The sequence below is a fragment of the Malus sylvestris genome, chromosome 7 (genome assembly GCF_916048215.2).
Source record: "Malus sylvestris chromosome 7, drMalSylv7.2, whole genome shotgun sequence".
Classification (NCBI taxonomy): Eukaryota; Viridiplantae; Streptophyta; class Magnoliopsida; order Rosales; family Rosaceae; genus Malus; species Malus sylvestris.
The window spans coordinates 21,069,785-21,091,469 of record NC_062266.1 but is presented as its reverse complement, the minus strand read 5'-3'; the positions used below and the strand labels follow the sequence as shown (position 1 = coordinate 21,091,469).

The following is a 21,685-nucleotide window of genomic DNA, read 5'->3' as shown; positions in this document are numbered from 1 at the left end:
TTTTCTTCAACTCTATCAAAACTTCTGTCAAAATAAGTTACGTGCCATGCACGTGAACCTGAATCAAGGAGCAAATACGGAAAACCAAATGAGAAAAATGTGGCCTCAACTTTAACCCAATTGGAGCAATGCTCCCTCAACTTTATCTCAATTGTAGCAGTGGTCATTCCACCATGACTCATTTTGACAAGAGTTCTGGTGGTGTAAAAATAATCATAGTTGCACGTTTTGATAAGTTAAAGACTAATGATCACAAATTTTTATTTAAGAGATCATTACTCCAATTTGATTAAAGTTGAGGAACCATTGCTACAATTTTTTGTGCTAAAGAAATACAACATATGTCCCAAAATCTTATTAAAAAAATCGTATGATCCGAAATTGCCCTTATATTCAGTTGCAAACCCAACAAAACATCTATTGTGAAAATCATACATATCCATAACGTTTGATAATTATCCTATTTTTTGGTAATTTTCACTTGTTATCCATCATTTCTGTCGTAATCCTTTTTTATATCTCAAATACAAAAACTGAAAATCATTTTTTTATATACACTAAGATATTCTATTCTAAGAGGAAGAGAAATTAGGCTATGCCACACAATTGGTTTTTTTTTTTAAGAAAATTAACGAAAAATCCAAAAAAACTTATCTTTTAACGAAAAGTCATTTTTAAAGGTATAGTGAATAGTGTCAGTTAAAGGTAAAAATATGATTTTTCGTTAAAAATGAATAGTACCGGGAGTGTTTTGTTAAAACTCTTTTTTTTTTTTTGTCAAACACACAATTGGTTAGCAACTAACTAGGTATCAAACTCAATACAAATATAATATGTCGACTTGAAAAATTTCACTTGCAAATGAAAAGAAATACTTCTAAATTATAGTATTAATTGATAATGAAAACAAAAAATTTATAATTACCAAACTGACAATTAAAATCATTGTAGTTAATGGGTCAGTAATCAATAGAATAAAGGGAACTTTAACGAAAAGCACCCGGTACTGTTCACTTTAACGAAAAACCATATTTTTACACTAAAAAGTCAATCCTGGTACTATTCACTTTACCATTTATTTTGTCCTTATCATTAAAACTCAAAGTTTTCAAGCTATTTTCATTAGTTTTCCTTAGAATAAATTGGTGGGTCAATGAAACCTTAAGGCTATATGCTAGTAATTTCAATTTGAGATCCCGACCCGAGCCTTTACAGTCAGACTTTGTTTATTTACATGTACTTCCTGTATTTAAGCTATTATATCAATCTAACGATTTAAAATTTTACACGTGAGCTACAATTAAGTTTAGTTTTTAGGAGAGTAAAAAAATCTCCCGAACAAAGTCTAAATGCAACGCTTTTTATAACAGCTTAACGGAAAGTCAAAATATAGATGCTTGGAATCCTTCCGATGTGTGAAGAGATACTACTACAATCATAAGTTTGAAATTCCTATGACAAATAATGTTATTAGATAGTCACAAATTAGAAGGACAACTTTAAAATTCATGTGAACTTTAGAATATGAGCAGATTAGTGTCTATATTAGACATATTAACTAATCCCAAAAAGTTGTCCTTCCATACAGATCTTTGAAGCATAAGCTCAAAATTCTTTTTCTTTTTTTTTTTCAATTCCACCATATTTTAGAATAGAGTAGAATAATAACATCATTAGACAGTGTGACGAACACTTTCGCCAATCTCACATAAACCTCACCCCTCACATAATAATAGCCGTTAATTAGCCGTTGATCCCGTTGTAGGCCCCGCCCTGATTGTAGAATCCGAGACTAGTTTGAATAATTTCCACCCAAAAACATACACATGACTCAGCGACAACCTAGCTTACAGACTGTCCACTCCTCACTCTCTCTCTCTCTCTAAAAGAAATAAAAAAAACAAAAAACGCATGTGGGACGTGTGGGGCGATGCTCAAAACTCTATTTACTATTAAGGGGTGCTAATACTCATCATCTTGTTTATTATAATTAAATGAGTTTAAATTTTGAAATTTATATTTATCTACTATACAGATCTTAAAATTAAACTTATTTAACTATTATAAATTGAGTATGAGCATTATCATCATTTAAAGATAGGGAACAAAAATACTTCCCAGTAAAAAGATAAAAGCAAACGAATTAAATAAATAAAAAAGGGCATTACCAATACCATAGAGGGAGGCCTGCCTTATTCTTCTCTTGCTGCCCTCTCCTCACCAGTCACCACTCTCGACCTAACCCTTTATATAACAACCCTAAACTCTCTCTCCCTCTCCCTCCCTCTCCTCCCTCACATTCTCTCTCTCTCTCTCTCTCTCTCTCTAAGAATTAGGTTCTGCTCAATTTTCTCTGTTTCTTTCATTCAAAGTCTTTGCTTTTAGAGTTTAATAGATAGAAAAAAGATGGCACTTTGCTTTGGATTTTCTAAAGCACTTTTTAGAGTTGTTCTAGTCTCTGCAATTGTCTTGTTTGCCCTTCTATCTCCATCTGCTGCTGCCACTCCCAAGCCCTCGGCTGCTGCTGCAACTCCTTCCTCCGCCCCTTCTTCCGCTGCCGCCGCCCCTGCCCCTGGCCCTACCAGTGATGGTAACTCACATTTTTCATTTCTTTTGTTAATAATTAGATCTGAAATGCATTTTGTCGATATTTGTTTTGGGAAATTTTCTCCCCTATTTTTGGCACTTGGGTTTTGTTTTCCTTTCTTGGGTGAGCAATGAGCGCGTTGGGTTCTTTGTTTGGGGTAAATTGCACTAACAGTACAGTAGTTTACTCGAATTTTCACTTTCTAACGTATTTTTGTACTTGTAGTTTCATTCGGTTAATACCATTAGTCCAATCCGTCAAATGGGGCAAAATTCATTGCAAGTTCGGGCTTTCAAACGAGACGACGTCCACAAAAATGAATGAAAAAAATCCACTTAATTGACGATTGGACTAAAGTGAAACCAGAACGAAAGTATAAGGGTTCAGTTTATAATTTTGGTTGTAATATGTGCAGGGACATCAATAGACCAAGGGATTGCATATGTGCTGATGCTAGTGGCTTTGGTGCTGACATACCTCATTCATCCTCTGGACGCATCAGCATCCTACAATTTCTTTTGAGTTGGATTCTTTTTAGCTTAATTAGACCCTGCGTAAAGCGGGAGCTTTGTGCACTGGGTACGACCTTTTATTTATTCTGTGTGTGTGGTTGTTTGTGCATATTTAGAGAAATTGATGATTGGTAATATTTGAGGCCGATTTAGCTTCTTTTAGATAATTGTTGTGAAATTATTGTTCCTTTCTTCCTTTCTGTTTCATTGCTTGCTTTTACCATATTCGCATTGACACAAACACACGTTATTGTGTTATCCTGTCACAGAATCTTATCTATTTGTAAGAAAATCTTGTGAGTTTGGATTAAAGTCTACTGCGCTTGTTTTGGCCCTACTCAAATTTAGGGTTTCGAAACCATGGATGTGACCTGACACGCCTGAAAAAGTATTACGAATTCATCTTCTCTTTTACTCGCGCTTGCACACCTTTACGTTTACAAAACATGACTAAGTAAGATTAAAAGTCGAGAAAATACAAGTAGAGGATCCAGATCCCAACAAGAAACATGCAGTTGTGATACACTTGAGTTTGGGCATACAGAAAGCGAAACAGATGGATAAGATGTGCATTGTCTAGTATTCTATTTCGGAACTATTGGTTGTTAGATCTTGGGGCAAACATATAATGATTAAGATTTAACGGTTAAAAACTCTCAAGTATAATAGGATTTTTCAAATAAGATGTTCAGCAACACACAATATAATGGACTAGGATTCTATCATTTCCTATTCTTATCCCCCTCCATCCCTTATCTCACAGATTGCTTTTTGTCTACACGAGCTACCTTGCTGCAGGTTCTAGTTGACGAACGTGGATTCCGACCTACCCTTTTTCAAAATTCTGTACCAAATGAATCAAAATCGTATAGCTCTAATCCCATGAACAGGATTCCAATTTCCGGTATGCAATACCAAAACATGCATACTCACGGCAAAACAAGACAAAAACCGGGCAGAATAATATGATGTATGAAGAAATAAACCAGGAATAAATTCTGGAAAATGATTTTCTTTTGAGCCATTCCAGAATGAATCTGGGTGATTACTTACAGAGCAAGCAACACACACATGTAACTGACAGAAAACTAACAAGAACAAGATTAATTTTTATAGTAACTAACCACAAAAGGCATACTAAATTCATCCCTTACCACCTAAATATTCACATTTCGAGATTCACTATCGGGATGGAAATTACAAAAAGAAAAATGAAATTAGTGTGGAGCCTAAAATAATCCCAAAAATTCTAGAGGCAACATGTAGACTTTTACTCAAGAAAGACAAGATTGCCCTCATTAAATGGGCAGGATCCTCAAATACTTTCACGCCTAGCTCACAGCTTGCAGCTGAATACGACATCAATTAGCGATAATTACTCAATTATCTCAAGATATTATTTCCTATTTAATATCTTAAGAATATTTCTCCATAAACTTTAGCCAATAGGATGCCGCCATATGTAGGGCAAAACTCTAACACCATGGCTAGCAACTCTCCTATATATACCCCAATTATACCAAATTTCAGTAAACTTTTGACACCCTAAAAGCCCTAAACACTTACTCTTTTTCAAATAAACTAACTTAAGTATTGGAGATCCATTGGCCTAACCCCACTCCACCTTGTGGGCGCGTGAGGCTTAGGTTCTTGATCAAATGTGTTGATTGTGTTGCAGGTACATTTTCGATAAAACTGGAGACGACGGAAATTTACATCCACAACTAGTGTAGAAAATATCGTTGTTCAAAAAAAAAATAAATAAATAAAAAGAAGAACACGATTGCTAGAACACGAACCTGGCACAGGAACCACCCTTCCGGAATTTAAACAGATATGACATTGGTGAACTCATTGCCACAACGGGATAGAGGGATAAAAGGCAAGCAAGTTCAATGCACACTAAAACCGCATCAAATCTATTCATCCATCGGGCTTTAGGGTTTGTCAAAACCAAAAAAAATCACAATCCTCAACAAACACACACATCCATACATTGAGAGAGAGATGTTAAGATTAAAGTACAAATTTGATTTGTGTCACAACATCCAAATTTGATTCGATTTTTGAACCAATAATTTGAAATCCTATACACACTAGAGAAGTAAAATGCATATGTGGACATACATGTACGCAATGAAAAAAAATCAATGTAACACAAAACACAAATTGTTACACCACAAATTGTAATACAAGTGGATGAATATCAATGCGGTTTTTCGACTTGTGACTAGTCATCTCAAATGCGGTCACTTTACAGGTTTCTATTTTCTTCTGAGGCCGCTTTTTGGCGGTTTTAGACCGACCACAGTATTGGATTTGATGTACTATTTGGATTTAGGCCTATTTTTTGGAATGCATGCATAAGTAGCGCCCCATTGTATGTTACAATATTTTTCTAGAGTTTTTACATAACTAAACACTGTTTTAAAAATCTCCACCTAACACCGTTTAGACCCTACCTAAGCGCTAGACGGCAGACCACCATCCCGATTAATGCCTAGTCATTTGAAAATTAAAAAATGGCGCCTAAATCTACTGAGGCGCCCGCCTAACCCACCTAGACCTGCCTAGGCACCCACTTCACTTAGACAGAAAATAGATAACTTTCATTTTGCATTTTATTTTTTTTAATAAATTGTAAGAGATTTGTTTCATACTTAAATGAACACACATTATATTTTTATTCCCCATGTTTTCATTATGTTCCAATATTTCATAATATGTATGTCATTCTATTTTATAGTTTATAACTAAATTATATATATTTTAAGTATAAGCAGACACTTATTTACACGAAATATAATATATTTATTTAAATCCATCTAGACGCCTAGGCGTTGGACTCCAGCCCGCATCCGACTAACGCCTAACATCTTTTAGAACCTTGCAACTAAATGAGAGTTACTAGATCAAATAATCTAACAGCTTTTATTAGAGCATCTCCAAGCTAGAGATGTTGTAAGACAACTAAAACCCTGTTTTAAATATCGGTTTAGTAGTATTCATTTTTACTTGTAAGTAAAAGGTCTTAGGTTCGATTCTTGCCAAAGGCGAATTTAAACCACATTATTGCTAGCCCATTATGAGGCTTAACCCACTTCTCCACATCTTTAGTATAGATAATATTGTTTTCTAAAGAAAAATATATCCAAACTCAAAAGAGTTATGTCCAAAAGATGCTATAAAAGAGTCTCTATTATAGCAATATGAACTGATTATTTTTGCTGATTGATTGTGAAAAAGTTTGCCCACTGCTAGTAGGTTTTGAATGCTGCAGTACATTTATTTGTTTATATAAATAGAATAGGTCTCTGGCTTGCTTCCAGTAGATTGTTACGTATACATATTTGTTCTGTCTTGTATGACTTGTTGCTTCTACTTGTAATCAAGCAATCTTTTCTTCCCCCCAAAAAAAGCATCAGTAATTATATACATACATATATATAAGCAATTCCTATATCAGGGAGCTTAAGGGGAGGGATCTCCATTTTTTCAAAAAAAAATGGGGACACGCTCCCCACCGTTAGATTGACTTTAATGAAATTGTGTGGTTGAGATTAAAACACAGGCCATAAAATCTCAACCACAGGATTTCATTTAATTCAAATCCAACGGTGGGGAGCGTGTCCCCATTTTTTTGAAAAAATGGGGATCCCTCCCCTTAAGCAATTCCTATATATATATATATAAATATCATCATCATCATAATCATGCGTTATCTTTCCATGATCGAGATGTGAAAGTGAATTTTTATTTTATTTTTTTTAAATTTTATTAAATACATTGCTCACGAGACTTGATTCAGAAACTCTTAATGAAATGTTTCAGAGATTACATTGGTTCCCAGAGTGAAGACATGGAGACTGAAATGTATTATAGACCAAATAATACATATTTTGATTAAGGCAGGGGGCATAAAAATAGTTAATGCACTCTTGTATGCATGTTTATTGCAACATTTGTGTGATTGATTGTGTGTTGTGCCTCTAGCTCTTGAATATAGTTGCTTTTAAAATGGAGGGTATCATGGTGGTTATGCTACTGATCATCTTCTTACATTAGAGCCTTCGACACGGGGATGCTAGCATGACGATAAGGTGCACAGACAAGGAAAGGGAAGCACTCCTTGCATTCAAACAAGGCCTCATCATGGACGGGTACACCCAAGTAATATTCTCTTCGTGGGGAACAGAAGCCACAAAACACGATTGTTGCAGATGGAAAGGAGTCTCACGTGACAAACAAACTGGCCATGTAGTTAAAGCTTGATCTCCGAGACCACGATCTTTTGGGAGGTACGATGATTAGTCCTAAACTGGTTGAGTGGAAGCATTTGAAATATTTGGATTTTTTGGAATGTTTTTTCAACCGGCGCCAAGTTCCAGATTTCATTGGTTCTCTAACCAACTTAACATACCTCGATCTTTCTTGGTGTCGTTTTGGTGGAAATTTTCCATGTCATATTGGAAACCTGACCAATTTGCAGTATCTCGATCTCAGTGCTAATGACTTTGCTAATGTAGAAAATATCAATTGGCTCCCTTGTCTTTCTTCTTTTAGCATATTTGGACTTGAGTTTCACCAATCTCAGTAATGTTTTTGATTGGCCGGAAGTAGTTGATAAACTCCCCAAACTGATAAACTTGCCATTAATGAGGAGTAGCCTTCCTTCTCCTCGAGTTCTTTCCACTGTTTCAAACATAAATTCTTCTAAATCTCTTTCTAACGTCGATCTTGCTTTGAACCATCTCTCTAATTCTTCAATATTTCTATGGTCACTACAATCGCAGCCTTGTTAATCTTGATCTTTCGTTCAACCATTTGACCGGTTCAATTCTAGATGTTTTTGGAAACATGAGCTCTCTTGCAGATCTTGATCTCTCTTTTAACCATCTTGAAGGAGCGAACCCTCATTCTTTTTCTCGGTTATGTAGTTTGGGATCAGTGAAGCTTTCAATAAATAATCTGAGTGGTCAAGTTTCCAAGTTTGTTCAAATTTTGTCTGCATGTACTCAAAACTCCTTACAGAGTTTATATCTCAATGATAATAATCTTACGGGTCACTTCCCAATCTTACAAACTTTTCATCGTTGAAAGTCTTGTTCCTTTCCAACAACCAACTAGGTGGAAGAATACCTGAAAGTATTGGCCAAATGTCCAAGCTAGAGGATATTAGTTTTGGCATGAATTCTTTGGAAGGGGCCATTTCGGAAAGAGTAAAATGTAGCAATGGTCCCTCAACTTTAATCAAATTGGAGCAATGGTCCCTCAACTTATCAAAATGTGTAGCTATAGTCATTTTCATCAATTTATATTGGAATAACTATTTATATAATTAGGGTCCATCAACTCATCAAAGTGTGTAATTATGGTCCTTTTCGTCAACCACGTCAAAATTTTTGTCAAAACGAGTTATGTTGGAATGACCATTGCTGCAATTGGGTTAAAGTTAAGGGACAATTTCTCCAGTTAAATTAAAGTTGAGGGACCAATGGTAATGTATTTTTAGTTGAGGGACCATAGCTGCACGTTTTGATGAGTTGAGGGACCAATGGTAATGAATTTTTAGTTGAGGGACCATTGCTCCAATGAGTTAAAGTTAAGGGACTATAGCTACAATTTACTCTTTCGGAAACTCATTTCTCAAAACTTTCCAAATTAATCTATTTGGATTTATCCTCTATCTCACTAGGTTTGAACCTCGACTGTAATTGGGTTCCTCCTTTCCAATTGGATCACATAAATTTGGGGTCTTGCAAGATGGGTCCGTATTTCCCAAAATGGCTTCAAACACAAAGGGGCTTTACGTACCTTGATATTCATGATGTTGGAATTTCCGACATCCTTCCAAGTTGGTTTTGGGGTCTGTCTCGTAACGTGACATTCATCAGTCTTTCCCACAATCAAATTGGAGAAATGTTTGCAAATTTGACAATGGATTTTACAAATCACCCTGAACTGCATTTGAGTTCGAACCAAATTGAAGGTCCAACTCCTGCAACTCTATCACATGCGTCATATTTGAATCTCTCTAATAATAACATTTCAGGGTCGATTTCTTTCTTGTGTGCAAGTGCAGGTATGAGTTTAAGTTTTCTTAATCTTTCAAGCAACAATGAGAACTTCCAGAATGCTTGACTCATTTGGGCAATCTAGTCATGCTTGATTTGAGTTACAATGCTTTTTCCTGAAAATTTCCTACAACGATAGGCTCCTTATTTGGGATCGAAACATTGAAATTATGAAGCAAGCAGTTTGTGGGAGAGTTGCCTTTATCCTTGAAGAATTGCACAAGTTTAAAGGCTATGGATGTTGCAGATAACCAATTATTCTCTCTCTCTCTCTCTCTCTCTCTCTCTCTCTCTATATATATATATATATATATATATGCATATTACGTACCTATGTATGTACTATAGTTATGTGCCAAAACATTTTTTACCAAAACTTATGTACTGATACATTCGTACCAAAACTTATATACCTATGCAATCGTACCGAAACTTATGTACCAATACATTCGTACCGAAAAATATGTACAAATACATTCATACAAAAACTTATGTACCGATGCGTTCATACTGAGACTTATGTACTGATGCAATTGTAGCTCTACATTCGTACCGAAACATATGTATCGATATATTCGTACTGAAACTTATTTACTGATACATCGTACCGAAACTTATGTACTGATACATCATACCGGAACTTTGTACCGATACATCATACCAAAACTTATGTACCTATGCAATCGTACTGAAACTTACGTGCTGATACTTCCGAACCAATGAGGCTTTTTGTCAAATACAAATTGTTTTTGTATTGTTGTTGACTTTTTTAATTATAAAAAATGTGCTATAAATACTTAAATATGGTAAGTTTTGATAATAAGTGCTCCACAACTTCAAGCAATAGTCTGCCATAGATGTGGTTATCCGGAGTGCAACATCCTCCCTTCACAGCTTGTGTGCCCATGTTGTGGGAATATGTGGCCACTTAATTAATGTCTACACATTAATTAATGTTTACATGTTTTAAGAAGTTAGTCTTATCACTGTTTTACCAACGTAATAAATAATTGTAGTACAAAATAAAATCATCTTATGTTCTATTGGAAGCTTAACTTTATTATAGTGTGAGAAGTCAACACTTACATGCTATGTAAAATATTGATGATTTCAACCCATTCTCCTTGAATTTTGACATATTAGACTTTACAAGCCAAAATGGAACTTCATGCAAAATACGATCACAATCTAGACAAAACTAAACGTAATTCATGTTTAAACAATATATTAATTAGGTTGAAATAATGATTTAGCTTTTGTATGTAGGTTATATATTTATCCTTATAAACAATAAAAATATTATTTGACAATTATTATTAAGTTTCCACAATTAAAAAAACCATACACATGTATCATATATTCTTCATTGTGTGTAAATTTCTCTCTCTCTCTCTCTCTCTCTCTCTCTCTCTCTCTCTCTCTCTCTCTCTATATATATATATATATATATATATATATATATATATATGCATATCACGTACCTATGTATGTACTATAGTTATGTGCCGATACATTTTGTACCAAAACTTATGTATTGATATATTCGTACCGAAACTTATATACATGTGCAATCGTACCGAAACTTATGTACCAATACATTCGTACCGAAATATATGTACTAATACATTCATACAGAAACTTATGTACCGATGCGTTCATATCGAGATTTATGTACGGAAGCAATCGTAGCGCTACATTCATACCGAAACTTATGTACCGATATATTCATGCCGAAACTTATGTACCAATGTAATCGTACCGAAACTTATTTATTGATACATCGTACCGAAACTTATGTACTGATACATCGTACTGAAACTTTGTACTGATACATCATACCAAAACTTATGTACCTATGCAATCGTACTGAAACTTACGTGCTGATACTTCCGAACCGAACCTACGAGGTTTTTTTTTTTCCAAATACAAATTGTTTTTGTATTGTTGTTGACTTTTTTTTAATTATAAGAAATGTGCAATAAATACTTAAATGTGGTAAGTTTTGATAATAAGGACTTAAAATTAGATTTGTAAAACCATCCAAGTTAAAATCTTAAAAGAATCTTACTTAAGCCCTAAAATCTAAAATCCCTTTTTTACTTATCTTGTGCTATATGTATTGATGCTGTATTTTAGTGATATTGCACCATTGGCAGTAAAGCCATGCAAACCATCATCCCACACTCGAGTCATGATTTTTTGGTTTGTCATGGCTTTTATCATTGGCTTCCTTCTGTGGGCTATGGGACATTCTCTGTATCGTGGATGGAAAATGAGAAAGCAACAAGAACTTGAAATGACACTGTCCGATTCTACGCGTGTTACATCTGACAATTCTCAAGTGATTCCACCTCCAATATTTGTATCACTCATGTGATTCCACCTCCAATATATGTATCGCCAAGTGCTCCACCACTTGAAGCATTAGCCTGCCATAGATGTGGTTATCTGGAGTGCAACATCCTCCCTTCACAGCTTGTGTGTCCATGTTGTGGGAATATGTGGCCACTTAATTAATGTCTACACGTTAATGAATGTCTACACATTTTAAAAAGTTAGTCTTATCACTGTCTTACCAACGTAATAAATAATTGTAGTACAAACTAAAATCATCTTATGTTCTATTGGAAGTTTAACTTTATTACAGTGTGAGAAGTCAACACTTACATGCTAGGTAAAATATTGATGATTTCAACCCATTCTCCTTGAATTTTGACATATTAGACTTCACATGTCAAAATGGAACTTCATGCACAATACGATAACAATCTAGACAAAACTAAACGTAATTCATGTTTAAACAATTTATTAATTAGGTTGAAATAATGATTTAGCTTTTGTATGTAGGTTATATATTGATCCTTATAAACAATAAAAATATTATTTGACAATGATTATTAAGTTTCCACAATTAAAAAAACCATATATATATGTATCATATATTCTTCATTGTCCGTAAATTTCTCTCTATTTCTCTCTCTCTCTCTCTCTCTCTCTCTCTACATATATATATATGCATATTACGTACCTATGTACGTACTATAGTTATGTGCCGATACATTTTGTACGAAAACTTATGTACCGATACATTTGTACCGAAACTTATATACCTATGCAATCGTACCGAAACTTATGTACCAATACATTTGTACCTAAACATATGAACTAATACATTCATACAAAAACTTATGTACTGATGCGTTCATACCGAGACTTATGTACTGACGTAATCGTAGCACTACATTCGTACTGAAACTTATGTATTGATATATTCGTGCTGAAACGTATGTACCAATGCAATCGTACCGAAACTTATTTACTGATAAATCGTACCGAAACTTATGTATTGATACATCATACCGAAACTTTGTACCGATACATCATACCAAAACTTACGTACCTATGCAATCGTACTAAAACTTACGTGCTGATACTTCCGAACCTATGAGGTTTTTTTTAAATACAAATTGATTTTTTTATTGTTGTTGACTTTTTTTAATTATAAGAAATGTGCTATAAATACTTAAATATGGTAAGTTTTAATAATAAGGACTTAAAATTAGATTTATAAAACCATCCAAGTTAAAATCTTAAAAGAATCTTACTTAAGCCCTAAAATCTAAAATCCCCTTTTTACTTATCTTGTGTTATTTGTATAGATGTCATATTTCAGTGATATTGCACCATTGGCAGGAAAGCCATGCTAACCATCATCCCACATTCGAGTCATGATTTTTTTGTTTGTCATGGCTTTTATCATTGGCTTCCTTCTGTGGGCTATGGGACATTCTCTATATCATGGATGGAAAATGAGAAAGCAACAAGAACTTGAAACGACACTGTCCGATTCTACGCGTGTTACATCTGACAATTCTCAAGTGATTCCACCTCCAATATTTGTATCGCCCAGTGACAATTCACTTATGATTCCACCTTCAATATCTGTATCGCCAAGTGCTCCACCACTTGAAGCATTAGCCTGCCATAGATGTGGTTATCCGGAGTGCAACATCCTCCCTTCATAGCTTGTGTGTCCATGTTGTGGGAATATGTGGCCACTTAATTAATGTCTACACGTTTTAAGTAGTAAGTCTTATCACTGTCTTACCAACGTAATAAATAATTGTAGTACAAACTAAAATCATCTTATGTTCTATTGGAAGCTTAACTTTATTACAGTGTGAGAAGTCAACACTTACATGCTAGGTAAAATATTGATGATTTCAACCCATTCTCCTTGAATTTTAACATATTAGACTTCACAAGTCAAAATGGAACTTCATGCACAATACGATAACAATCTAGACAAAACTAAACGTAATTCATGTTTAAACAATATATTAATTAGGTTGAAATAATGATTTAGCTTTTGTATGTAGGTTATATATTGATGCTTATAAACAATAAAAATATTATTTGACAATGATTATTAAGTTTCCACAATTAAAAAAACCATATATATATATCATATATTCTTTATTGTGCATAAATTTCTCTCTCTCTCTCTCTCTCTCTCTCTCTCTCTCTCTCTCTATATATATATATATATATATATATGCATATTACGTACCTATGTATGTACTATAGTTATGTGCCGATACATTTTGTACCAAAACTTATGTACCAATACATTCGTACCGAAACATATGTACTAATACATTCATACAGACACTTATGTACCGATGCGTTCATACCGAGACTTATGTACTGACGCAATCGTAGCGCTACATTCGTACCGAAACTTATGTACCAATATATTCATGCCGAAACTTATGTACCAATGCAATCATACTGAAACTTATTTACTGATACATCATACCGAAACTTATATACTGATACATCATACCGAAACTTTGTACCGATACATCATACCAAAACTTATGTACCTATGCAATCATACTAAAACTTATGTGCTGATACTTCCGAACCTATGAGGTTTTTTTTTAAATACAAATTATTTTTGTATTGTTGTTGACTTTTTTTAATTATAAGAAATGTGCTATAAATACTTAAATATGGTAAGTTTTGATAATAAGGACTTAAAATTAGATTTATAAAACCATCCAAGTTAAAATCTTAAAAGAATCTTACTTAAGCTCTAAAATCTAAAATCCCCTTTTTACTTATCTTGTGTTATATGTATAGATGTCGTATTTCAGTGATATTGCACCATTGGCAGGAAAGCCATGCAAACCATCATCCCACATTCGAGTCATGATTTTTTGGTTTGTCATGGCTTTTATCATTGGCTTCCTTCTGTGGGCTATGAGACATTCTCTATATCTTGGATGGAAAATGAGAAAGCAACAAGAACTTGAAACGACATTGTCCGATTCTACACGTGTTACATCTGACAATTCTCAAGTAATTCCACCTCCAATATTTGTATCGCCCAGTGACAATTCTCATGTGATTCCACCTCCAATATCTGTATCGCCAAGTGCTCCACCACTTCAATCATTAGCCTGCCATAGATGTTGTTATCTAGAGTGCAACATCCTCCCTTCACGTCTTGTGTGCCCATGTTGTGGGAATATGTGGCCACTTAATGAATGTCTACACGTTAATTAATGTCTACACGTTTTTAGAAGTTAGTTTTATCACTGTCTTACCAACGTAATAAATAATTGTAGGACAAACTGAAATCATCTTATGTTCTATTGGAAGTTTAACTTTATTATAGCATGAGAAGCTAACACTTACATGCTATGTAAAATATTAATGATTTCAACCCATTTTCCTTGAATTTTGACACATGTTAGACTCCATCACAAGCCAAAGTGAAACTTCGTGCAAAATACAATCACAGTCTAGGCAAAACTAAACGTAATTCATGTTTAAACAATATATAGTTCATAGTTCCTTTCAATTTCCTTTGGTCACAACGAGAAGGATTATAGAGTTAAAGTTATATTTGAATAACCTACAACAACTTGAGAAAATGACTAAGATTCCCTTACTATTTCTTGCCAAGTCTAAATAAAAAATAGTTATTGAGGGAGAATCTTGTTTCGAATGATATGATCTATGGTTTCTCGGAGTCCAAATTTACTTACCGCCATGTTAGCCTCTCTAAATCCCTGCCCATAATTTTTGTCCATATTGACTTATGTTTTGTATGCTGCATACTTTTGCAAGTTTTTTGAAAATAAAAGCCTGTTCATACCTGGTGTTGTATGACTCTAATGTTGGCTGAAAGGAAATGAGGACAGCTCAGCTGCCAAGTCAACATAGGACAACTCAGCTGCCAAGTCAGCACAAATTAGTTAAAGGAAGTTAGAGAGATAACATGAAGTTAGTTAGGGTGGTTAGAAGTGTAATGAGTAAGATACAACAACCTATAAATACAAGGCTAGAACAATGTAATTGATTCATTCTGTCTGTAATACAATCTACTTCCTTTCTCATTGCTTCTTCTCTCTCTCATTCGATACATTCATCTTTTACATTTCTGCATTTCTTGCAAACCTTCATTTTCTCTAGTTTCTTGGTTCTGTTAATGTGGTATCATTGCCGAGGAACGACTGGGTGAATCTTCCGCTGTACTATTCTGCAAGTGATGGGTTTTCTATGGTGATTTCTGAGTTGCTATCGTAGACGAATATCAGGTTCTCTGTGTTCATATATGTTCTTGTTTTCGTATATAAGGTGTTTATGATATTGTCTGAGTGAAGTTTGATATGATTTTCATGAGTAATTGATTGAAGGCCGATGCCATTTCTTGTCATGATATGATATGTTCGATGAATGTGATGAAGAATGTTTGATAAGGCTGATGTCAATTGTTTAATTTCAGTGAAATTAATTGAAAAATATGAGTTTCTTGCTAGTAAAGAATTGTTGAAAAATAGTTGATTGAAAGATTGAGTGTTTTGTTATCAAAGGCTGAAGTTAATAGTCAAGAAAGTGTGGTGTATATCAATACCTAATTGGTTGGGGGATAGCTTTCAGAATTTGGTTATCTTAATGCTTTCCTCTAACCACTTCAATGGAAGCTTGCCCCCGCAACTATGCCATCTAGTATACATTCAAATTTTGGATGTGTCTGTGACCATCTCTGGAGGTATACCGAATTGCCTAAAAGTTTACTACTCTGGCTTAGAAAGGAAATTCAAGTCTTACCGTCGAACATTCTTATATGAGAAATACTGATGGACATTCGTCCATGGGGACTAGTTATGAGGATGACGCAACTTTCATATGGAAAGGGAGCATGCGGGTGTACAAAAACACTTGGGGGCTTGTGAGAAGAATTGATTTCTCAAGCAATAAGTTAAATGGGGAGATTCCAACTGAAATCAGCTACCTAGTTGGCTTGGTTTCTTTAAACCTATCGAGAAACCAATTAACGGGTCAAATTACTCCAAACATTGGAAAATTGGAGTCGTTGGATTCACTTGATTTGTCAAGAAATCAGATAGATGGAAGAATTCCAGCAAGCCTTGCTCGGATAGATCGTCTTGGTTTCTTGGACTTGTCATACAACAACTTGACTGGAAAGATTCCAACTGGCACCCAGCTCCAAAGTTTTGATCCCACTGTTTATGCTGGAAATCCACAGCTCTGTGGACCTCCACTTCAAAATCCGTGTGAAAAGCAAAGAGTCCAGATCAAGTTAGTAATGAAGATGATAAGGATGATCAGCTTAAAAGCTACGGATTTTACATCAGCATGGGGCTCGGGTTTGTTATTGGGTTTTGGGGAGTTTGTGGAAGTCTGATATTCATCAGGGAATGGAGGTACACATACTTCAAGTTCTTGAATTTGCTGAATGATTGGTTTTATGTGAGGGTAGTGTTGATCAAGCGGAAATTAACGGATGCTTAACAGATAAGCTCTAGTGTGTGGTACGTAATCTCCCTCTCATCAAACCATCACGATAATTTGGTTTTTATGATTAATTGTCTTCGTCGAACTTACTGGTGCTTGTTTATTTTTATACGTAGCTTCACGCTTCTTCTTCACTCCACTTCGATTGTGTGGTTGCCATGACCAAATTATCTGCAGAAGCTTTCAAGTATTGGATTCTGCTTAATACCGAAATAACGAGATCGCAGAAATGTACTAGGGATATGTTTTCCTTGGTAAATGATTTGATACCGTGCCCTGAACTTAATTCATAGGGACTTCTCCAAGCAACTGTTTTTTATGAATATTGTTCTAGTTTAATTGTTTTACATTAAGAGATTTCTGTAGTAAATCGTTTTAGATGAATTTGTTTTTTTACTTTATGTTTTCTCTCTAGTAAGTGGGGTTGATGTTGGGTTCCCCTGCCGTATCACTTGCTCTGTTGTTTTCTTGGCAAGCTTTGGTTTTATTTTCCCCTCATTTGTATTTCTCTCTTTACTTTAATAAGCTTGAGGGGATGAAAGGTGAGTGCTATTGCCTCATCCTTTTAAAATTTCTCAAAATTAAAAAATTCTGCAGTAAAATAGTAATTCATATTTTGATTTTCAGCGCATTCTAAACTAGTTAATAATTCAGATATTAAGTTAACTAGTAATTCAAGCCAATACCTTGCCGTTTGCAGCGCAGAATTTTTTTAATTTCGTTAGAGGATGGTGCCTAACTGAAAATTAATTTCAAGCAGCAGCAGCAGATCATCCATGTCCTCTTTCCTGTTTTGTTTTTGTATATACTAATATGTTTCTCTGATTTGATCAACCACTGCTAACTTTTCATTGTAACTCGTAAGCATACTTTTCTTTGTAGTCTATTAGAGATGAAATCGCAGACCAACTGGAGGAGTAGAACCCAGATTTGACTAAAATAATTAAGTAGCAAAAGAAGTCCGCGATCAAATAAAACGGATATGATAGCCTCACTAATGGTGCAAGCGAGTTATATCCCACATAGCAGCAGATAGATACTGGGGTCCTGTTCTCTGTTTCTCTGGTCACCTATTGCTCGCTTCTCCATGTAACTGGTAAGCCTATCTACTTCTCTTTGTACCGTATTTGAGAAGAAATGTCACCCAGATTCGGCTGAGATGATTATATACCGAAAGAAATTCACCACTGTACAAAATCGATATGATTGTGACGCTAACTATACAAATACAAGTCCATCATACACCAGTACTCACTGAAAACCGGATTGATATACATTGTAGCAGAGATTTTTGCTCCTCATTCTCTTTTAATTTGCAACGGCATTTTCTTGTCGATATAAATTTGATGCAAGCTTGTATTTTGAGATGTAAACTACTTCCATGTGCATGTTTTGGTTGCGCTCCAGCTTTGGCGTTGAGTACTATATGAAACTACACAAATTTCGAATGACCAAAATCTAGAAATGTTCTCTTGGTCACTTGGTGACCAAGAAATATATTGCCACTCACCCATGAATTGATATTCAGTGGCACTCATCAATTCAGCTTCTGTTGTTGACAAAGCAATACTGTGTTGTTTAATAGAGGCGTAAGAGAAATGACACACCCTAACCCTGATATCCTCAAATATCAAGGTAGGCACGTGCTGGCCGACACTAGAGGGTGACGAAGCCATTTTAAACATGCCTTCGAATAAAATATGTAATTAGAATGAAAATGCTAATGCAGGAACGTGTTCAGAGCATACAACTAATTAAGAATAATATGAAAGAATTATAATAAAAAGGTATGAACAAAGGGAAGAGTCATACACTGAGAAGACTCGTATGTACCTATGTCGATGTGCCCTGACGTCGGGATTGTGTGCCTTGATTCTAACTCCTAAGGGGGCGCAAATAGAAAAGGTGAGTGGACCAAAGTTTATAATAATAATAATAATAATAATAATAATAATAATAATAATAACACTAATAATAAGAAAACCATTTTGTTTATGAACATACTAACCCCTTGTTTTGAAAACATATATAATACTACATAATAGGTTTTTTAGAAAACCCTAGCATAAGCCATGAAATCATTCGTAAAATATGTATGCGTAAAACAATGCTCGAAGTTGGTAGTAAAATCGCCCGAAGGCAAATCTATAAATCTCATCCATGCTATACTCTCTAAAGGTATCATAGTCGCCTGAAGGCAGTACATGTCCATCACCCGAAGGTATAATAGCATACATACACACTGACACTAGCCATGGCTAGTGAAGCTGTCCAACATCGCTTTCGGCAGTGAAGCTGAGGGTGTATATATATATATATATATATATATATATATATATCTCACTACTCCTCCACCGTGTCCTATGGCCATAGACGTCATACCCATGGTGTGTGTATGCCGTATGATAACCCACTAGATAAGCACAAAAAACATACCTCAAAACTCGTATTCAAACAGCGGAGCTCAAAAGCTCAAACCCTCATTTCATAAATCCATGATAATTCACATATTCATAAATCTGTAAAATAAAGCATATTCGAAAGCCATAAAATTGTATATACGAGAATCCAATAATTCATAACTTTTAATAAACATAAATTTGATAAATCATAAATATTTCGTAAACCATAATTATAGAAATCTGTAAAACATAATATAAAACATCTTCAATTCATGAAGTGTAAAATGCATGCTAGGCTAATATTTTATAAAATAATGCAAGTTTAGAAGAGGTTCACTCACAGGTATTCCATTGCCCAAGAGCCGCTTGAAGTAGCGAGAATGGTGTCACTTCTCATTAACGCACCTAAACACAATTTGAGACCATTTAGTAAAACTCTACTAAAATGATTGAATTTTAGAAAACAGACAGTGGATTCGAATTTGGCACGTCGAGAAACCTAAGAATGGACCTCGAGTTCCCCCATGCGCAGCCACAAGGTAGCGGCTCGGACGACCACACGTCGAAATGGGTTGCCAGAAAGTTCGCCAGAAAACTCGTCGGCACCGCCGTGGACAGCGGCGGAGCACAGTACCTTCTGCGGAGGCGCATGTACTCCACGCGTGCTTAAGCACTGACCGTGGAAGCTGGGCTAGAGTCCAGGTTACTGGGTTGGGCGGGTTCTCAATTTGGGTTTTAAGCTTTGCTTTAGGCCTAAAAGATTGGGCTTAGGCTAATAGGTGGATGGGCCGATTTTAAGATTGGGTTTGGGCCTAGGTTATAGGGTAAATGGGCTGGTTATTAGGCTGGATTACATCTGATTGGGCTGATCTGGTTAGGGTTGCGGGCCGGGTTTGACTTGGTCCAGATCGTGAGGTGCTGGGCTTCACAAAGAAGAAAGTCGGAGTTTCCAAGCTCCGGTCATCTCCAACTCATCACTAAACCTAACGATGTTGGCCAGAAATGAAGCACAGGGAACAACGATTCGAAATATACCTATTGGAGGCCGTGACAGTGACCGAAGTTAGCTATAAAATAGTTTAATACCGTCTGTTTAAGCCGGAAACTGGGAAATTCTTCCCCGACATATTTCTGTCTTAAAACCCAACCAAAACACACAAGCATGCTCAAAATCAAGCCCTGAAGATGAATGTATAAAAGTTAGAATATTCCTAAAGTATACCTTGGCTGAGATCATCGAGAGCTTGGAGTTTGCCGGAGACGGCGAGGTGATTTTTGCTTCCTTGTGCAGCATGCACAATCATGGAAGAAGAGAGAAATAAGGTCAAGGAGAAACAAGGGTCAGGGGTGGTTGAGTTGATGGTAGTGGTGGATGGTATAGTGGTCGCTAGAGTTGCAAAGGTGGTTGGTAGAGTGCTCGGAGATAGGGGAAGTATGGAGAGAGAGAAAGGGGGGGAGTGTCCCGAGGAAAGAATTGGGAGAAGAGAAAGAAAAGGTTCAAGAGATTTGGGGAGAAAGCCACGTGGTAGGAGGAAAATATAGAGCGTAGTGTAGGTATGGATCCCACGGGCCATAATAATATCAAAATAATTAAAATATCCAACCCTAATATTTAGAATAGTGAAATGACTATTTTGCCGCTCGACTTCATTCGTTAATAACTTTTTCGTTATAACTTCAAATTACGTTCCGTCTACGCCTACGCGTCCGTAACGTTAAGTACTACAAGAATACTCCAAGAAATGGATCTTATGTGACACGACAATGCGGTCAACAAAAGTCAATGCATTTACCTCGAAGGGCATTTTCATAAATTCACGTATTAAAATTATAAAAATCGTAATAATTGGGGACAGATCGTTACAAGAAAGCTCCACTCCCAAAAGAAAAAGCACATCCAGATGTACTTTTCATATCAATTTCATCTCCACTCCAATCACTGTCATAATAACCTATTAAGATTGACTCATTACCTTTCTCGTATTCAATCCCATAGTCTAATGTGCCTTGTATATACCTGAGAACCCTTTTGGCTACTCCCAAGTGTTTCTTTGATGGTCCATGAATGAATCTAGCAAGTAAGCTAGCTGCAAACATGATAGCTAGTCTAGTGGCAATCAAATACAAGAGACTTCCAACCAGTTGTCTACACATGTTCTTATCTATTTTTCTCTCTCATCATCCTTCTTGAGCTTGTAACTAACCGCCAATAGAGAATTAACAGGCTTGTAATCCTTCAATCCAAACTTTTGCAACAAACTAACTGCATATTTTCTTTGG

General features: G+C 35.4%; 1 protein-coding gene and 2 pseudogenes across 1 annotated transcript; all 3 read left to right on the top strand.

The window, feature by feature from the left end:
- Positions 1-2,201: 2,201 nt before the first annotated feature.
- On the top strand, positions 2,202-3,411 carry LOC126627904 (arabinogalactan protein 16-like). The gene is made up of 2 exons (XM_050297473.1): positions 2,202-2,590; positions 3,003-3,411. The coding sequence occupies exons 1-2, from the start codon at positions 2,407-2,409 to the stop codon at positions 3,107-3,109; spliced, it is 291 nt and encodes a 96-aa protein (XP_050153430.1). The 5' UTR covers positions 2,202-2,406; the 3' UTR covers positions 3,110-3,411.
- Positions 3,412-6,920: 3,509 nt separating this feature from the next.
- LOC126630171 (receptor-like protein EIX1) lies at positions 6,921-11,550 on the top strand (annotated as a pseudogene).
- Positions 11,551-12,919: 1,369 nt separating this feature from the next.
- On the top strand, positions 12,920-17,574 carry LOC126630170 (receptor-like protein EIX2; annotated as a pseudogene).
- The last annotated feature ends 4,111 nt before the right edge of the window (positions 17,575-21,685 follow it).

Coding starts and splice junctions, on each gene's coding strand:
- LOC126627904 (XM_050297473.1), top strand. CDS start 2,407: ATGGCACTTTGCTTTGGATTTTCTAAAGCACTTTTTAGAGTTGTTCTA. Junction 2,591..3,002: donor CCCTGGCCCTACCAGTGATG/GTAACTCACATT, acceptor TAATATGTGCAG/GGACATCAATAGACCAAGGG.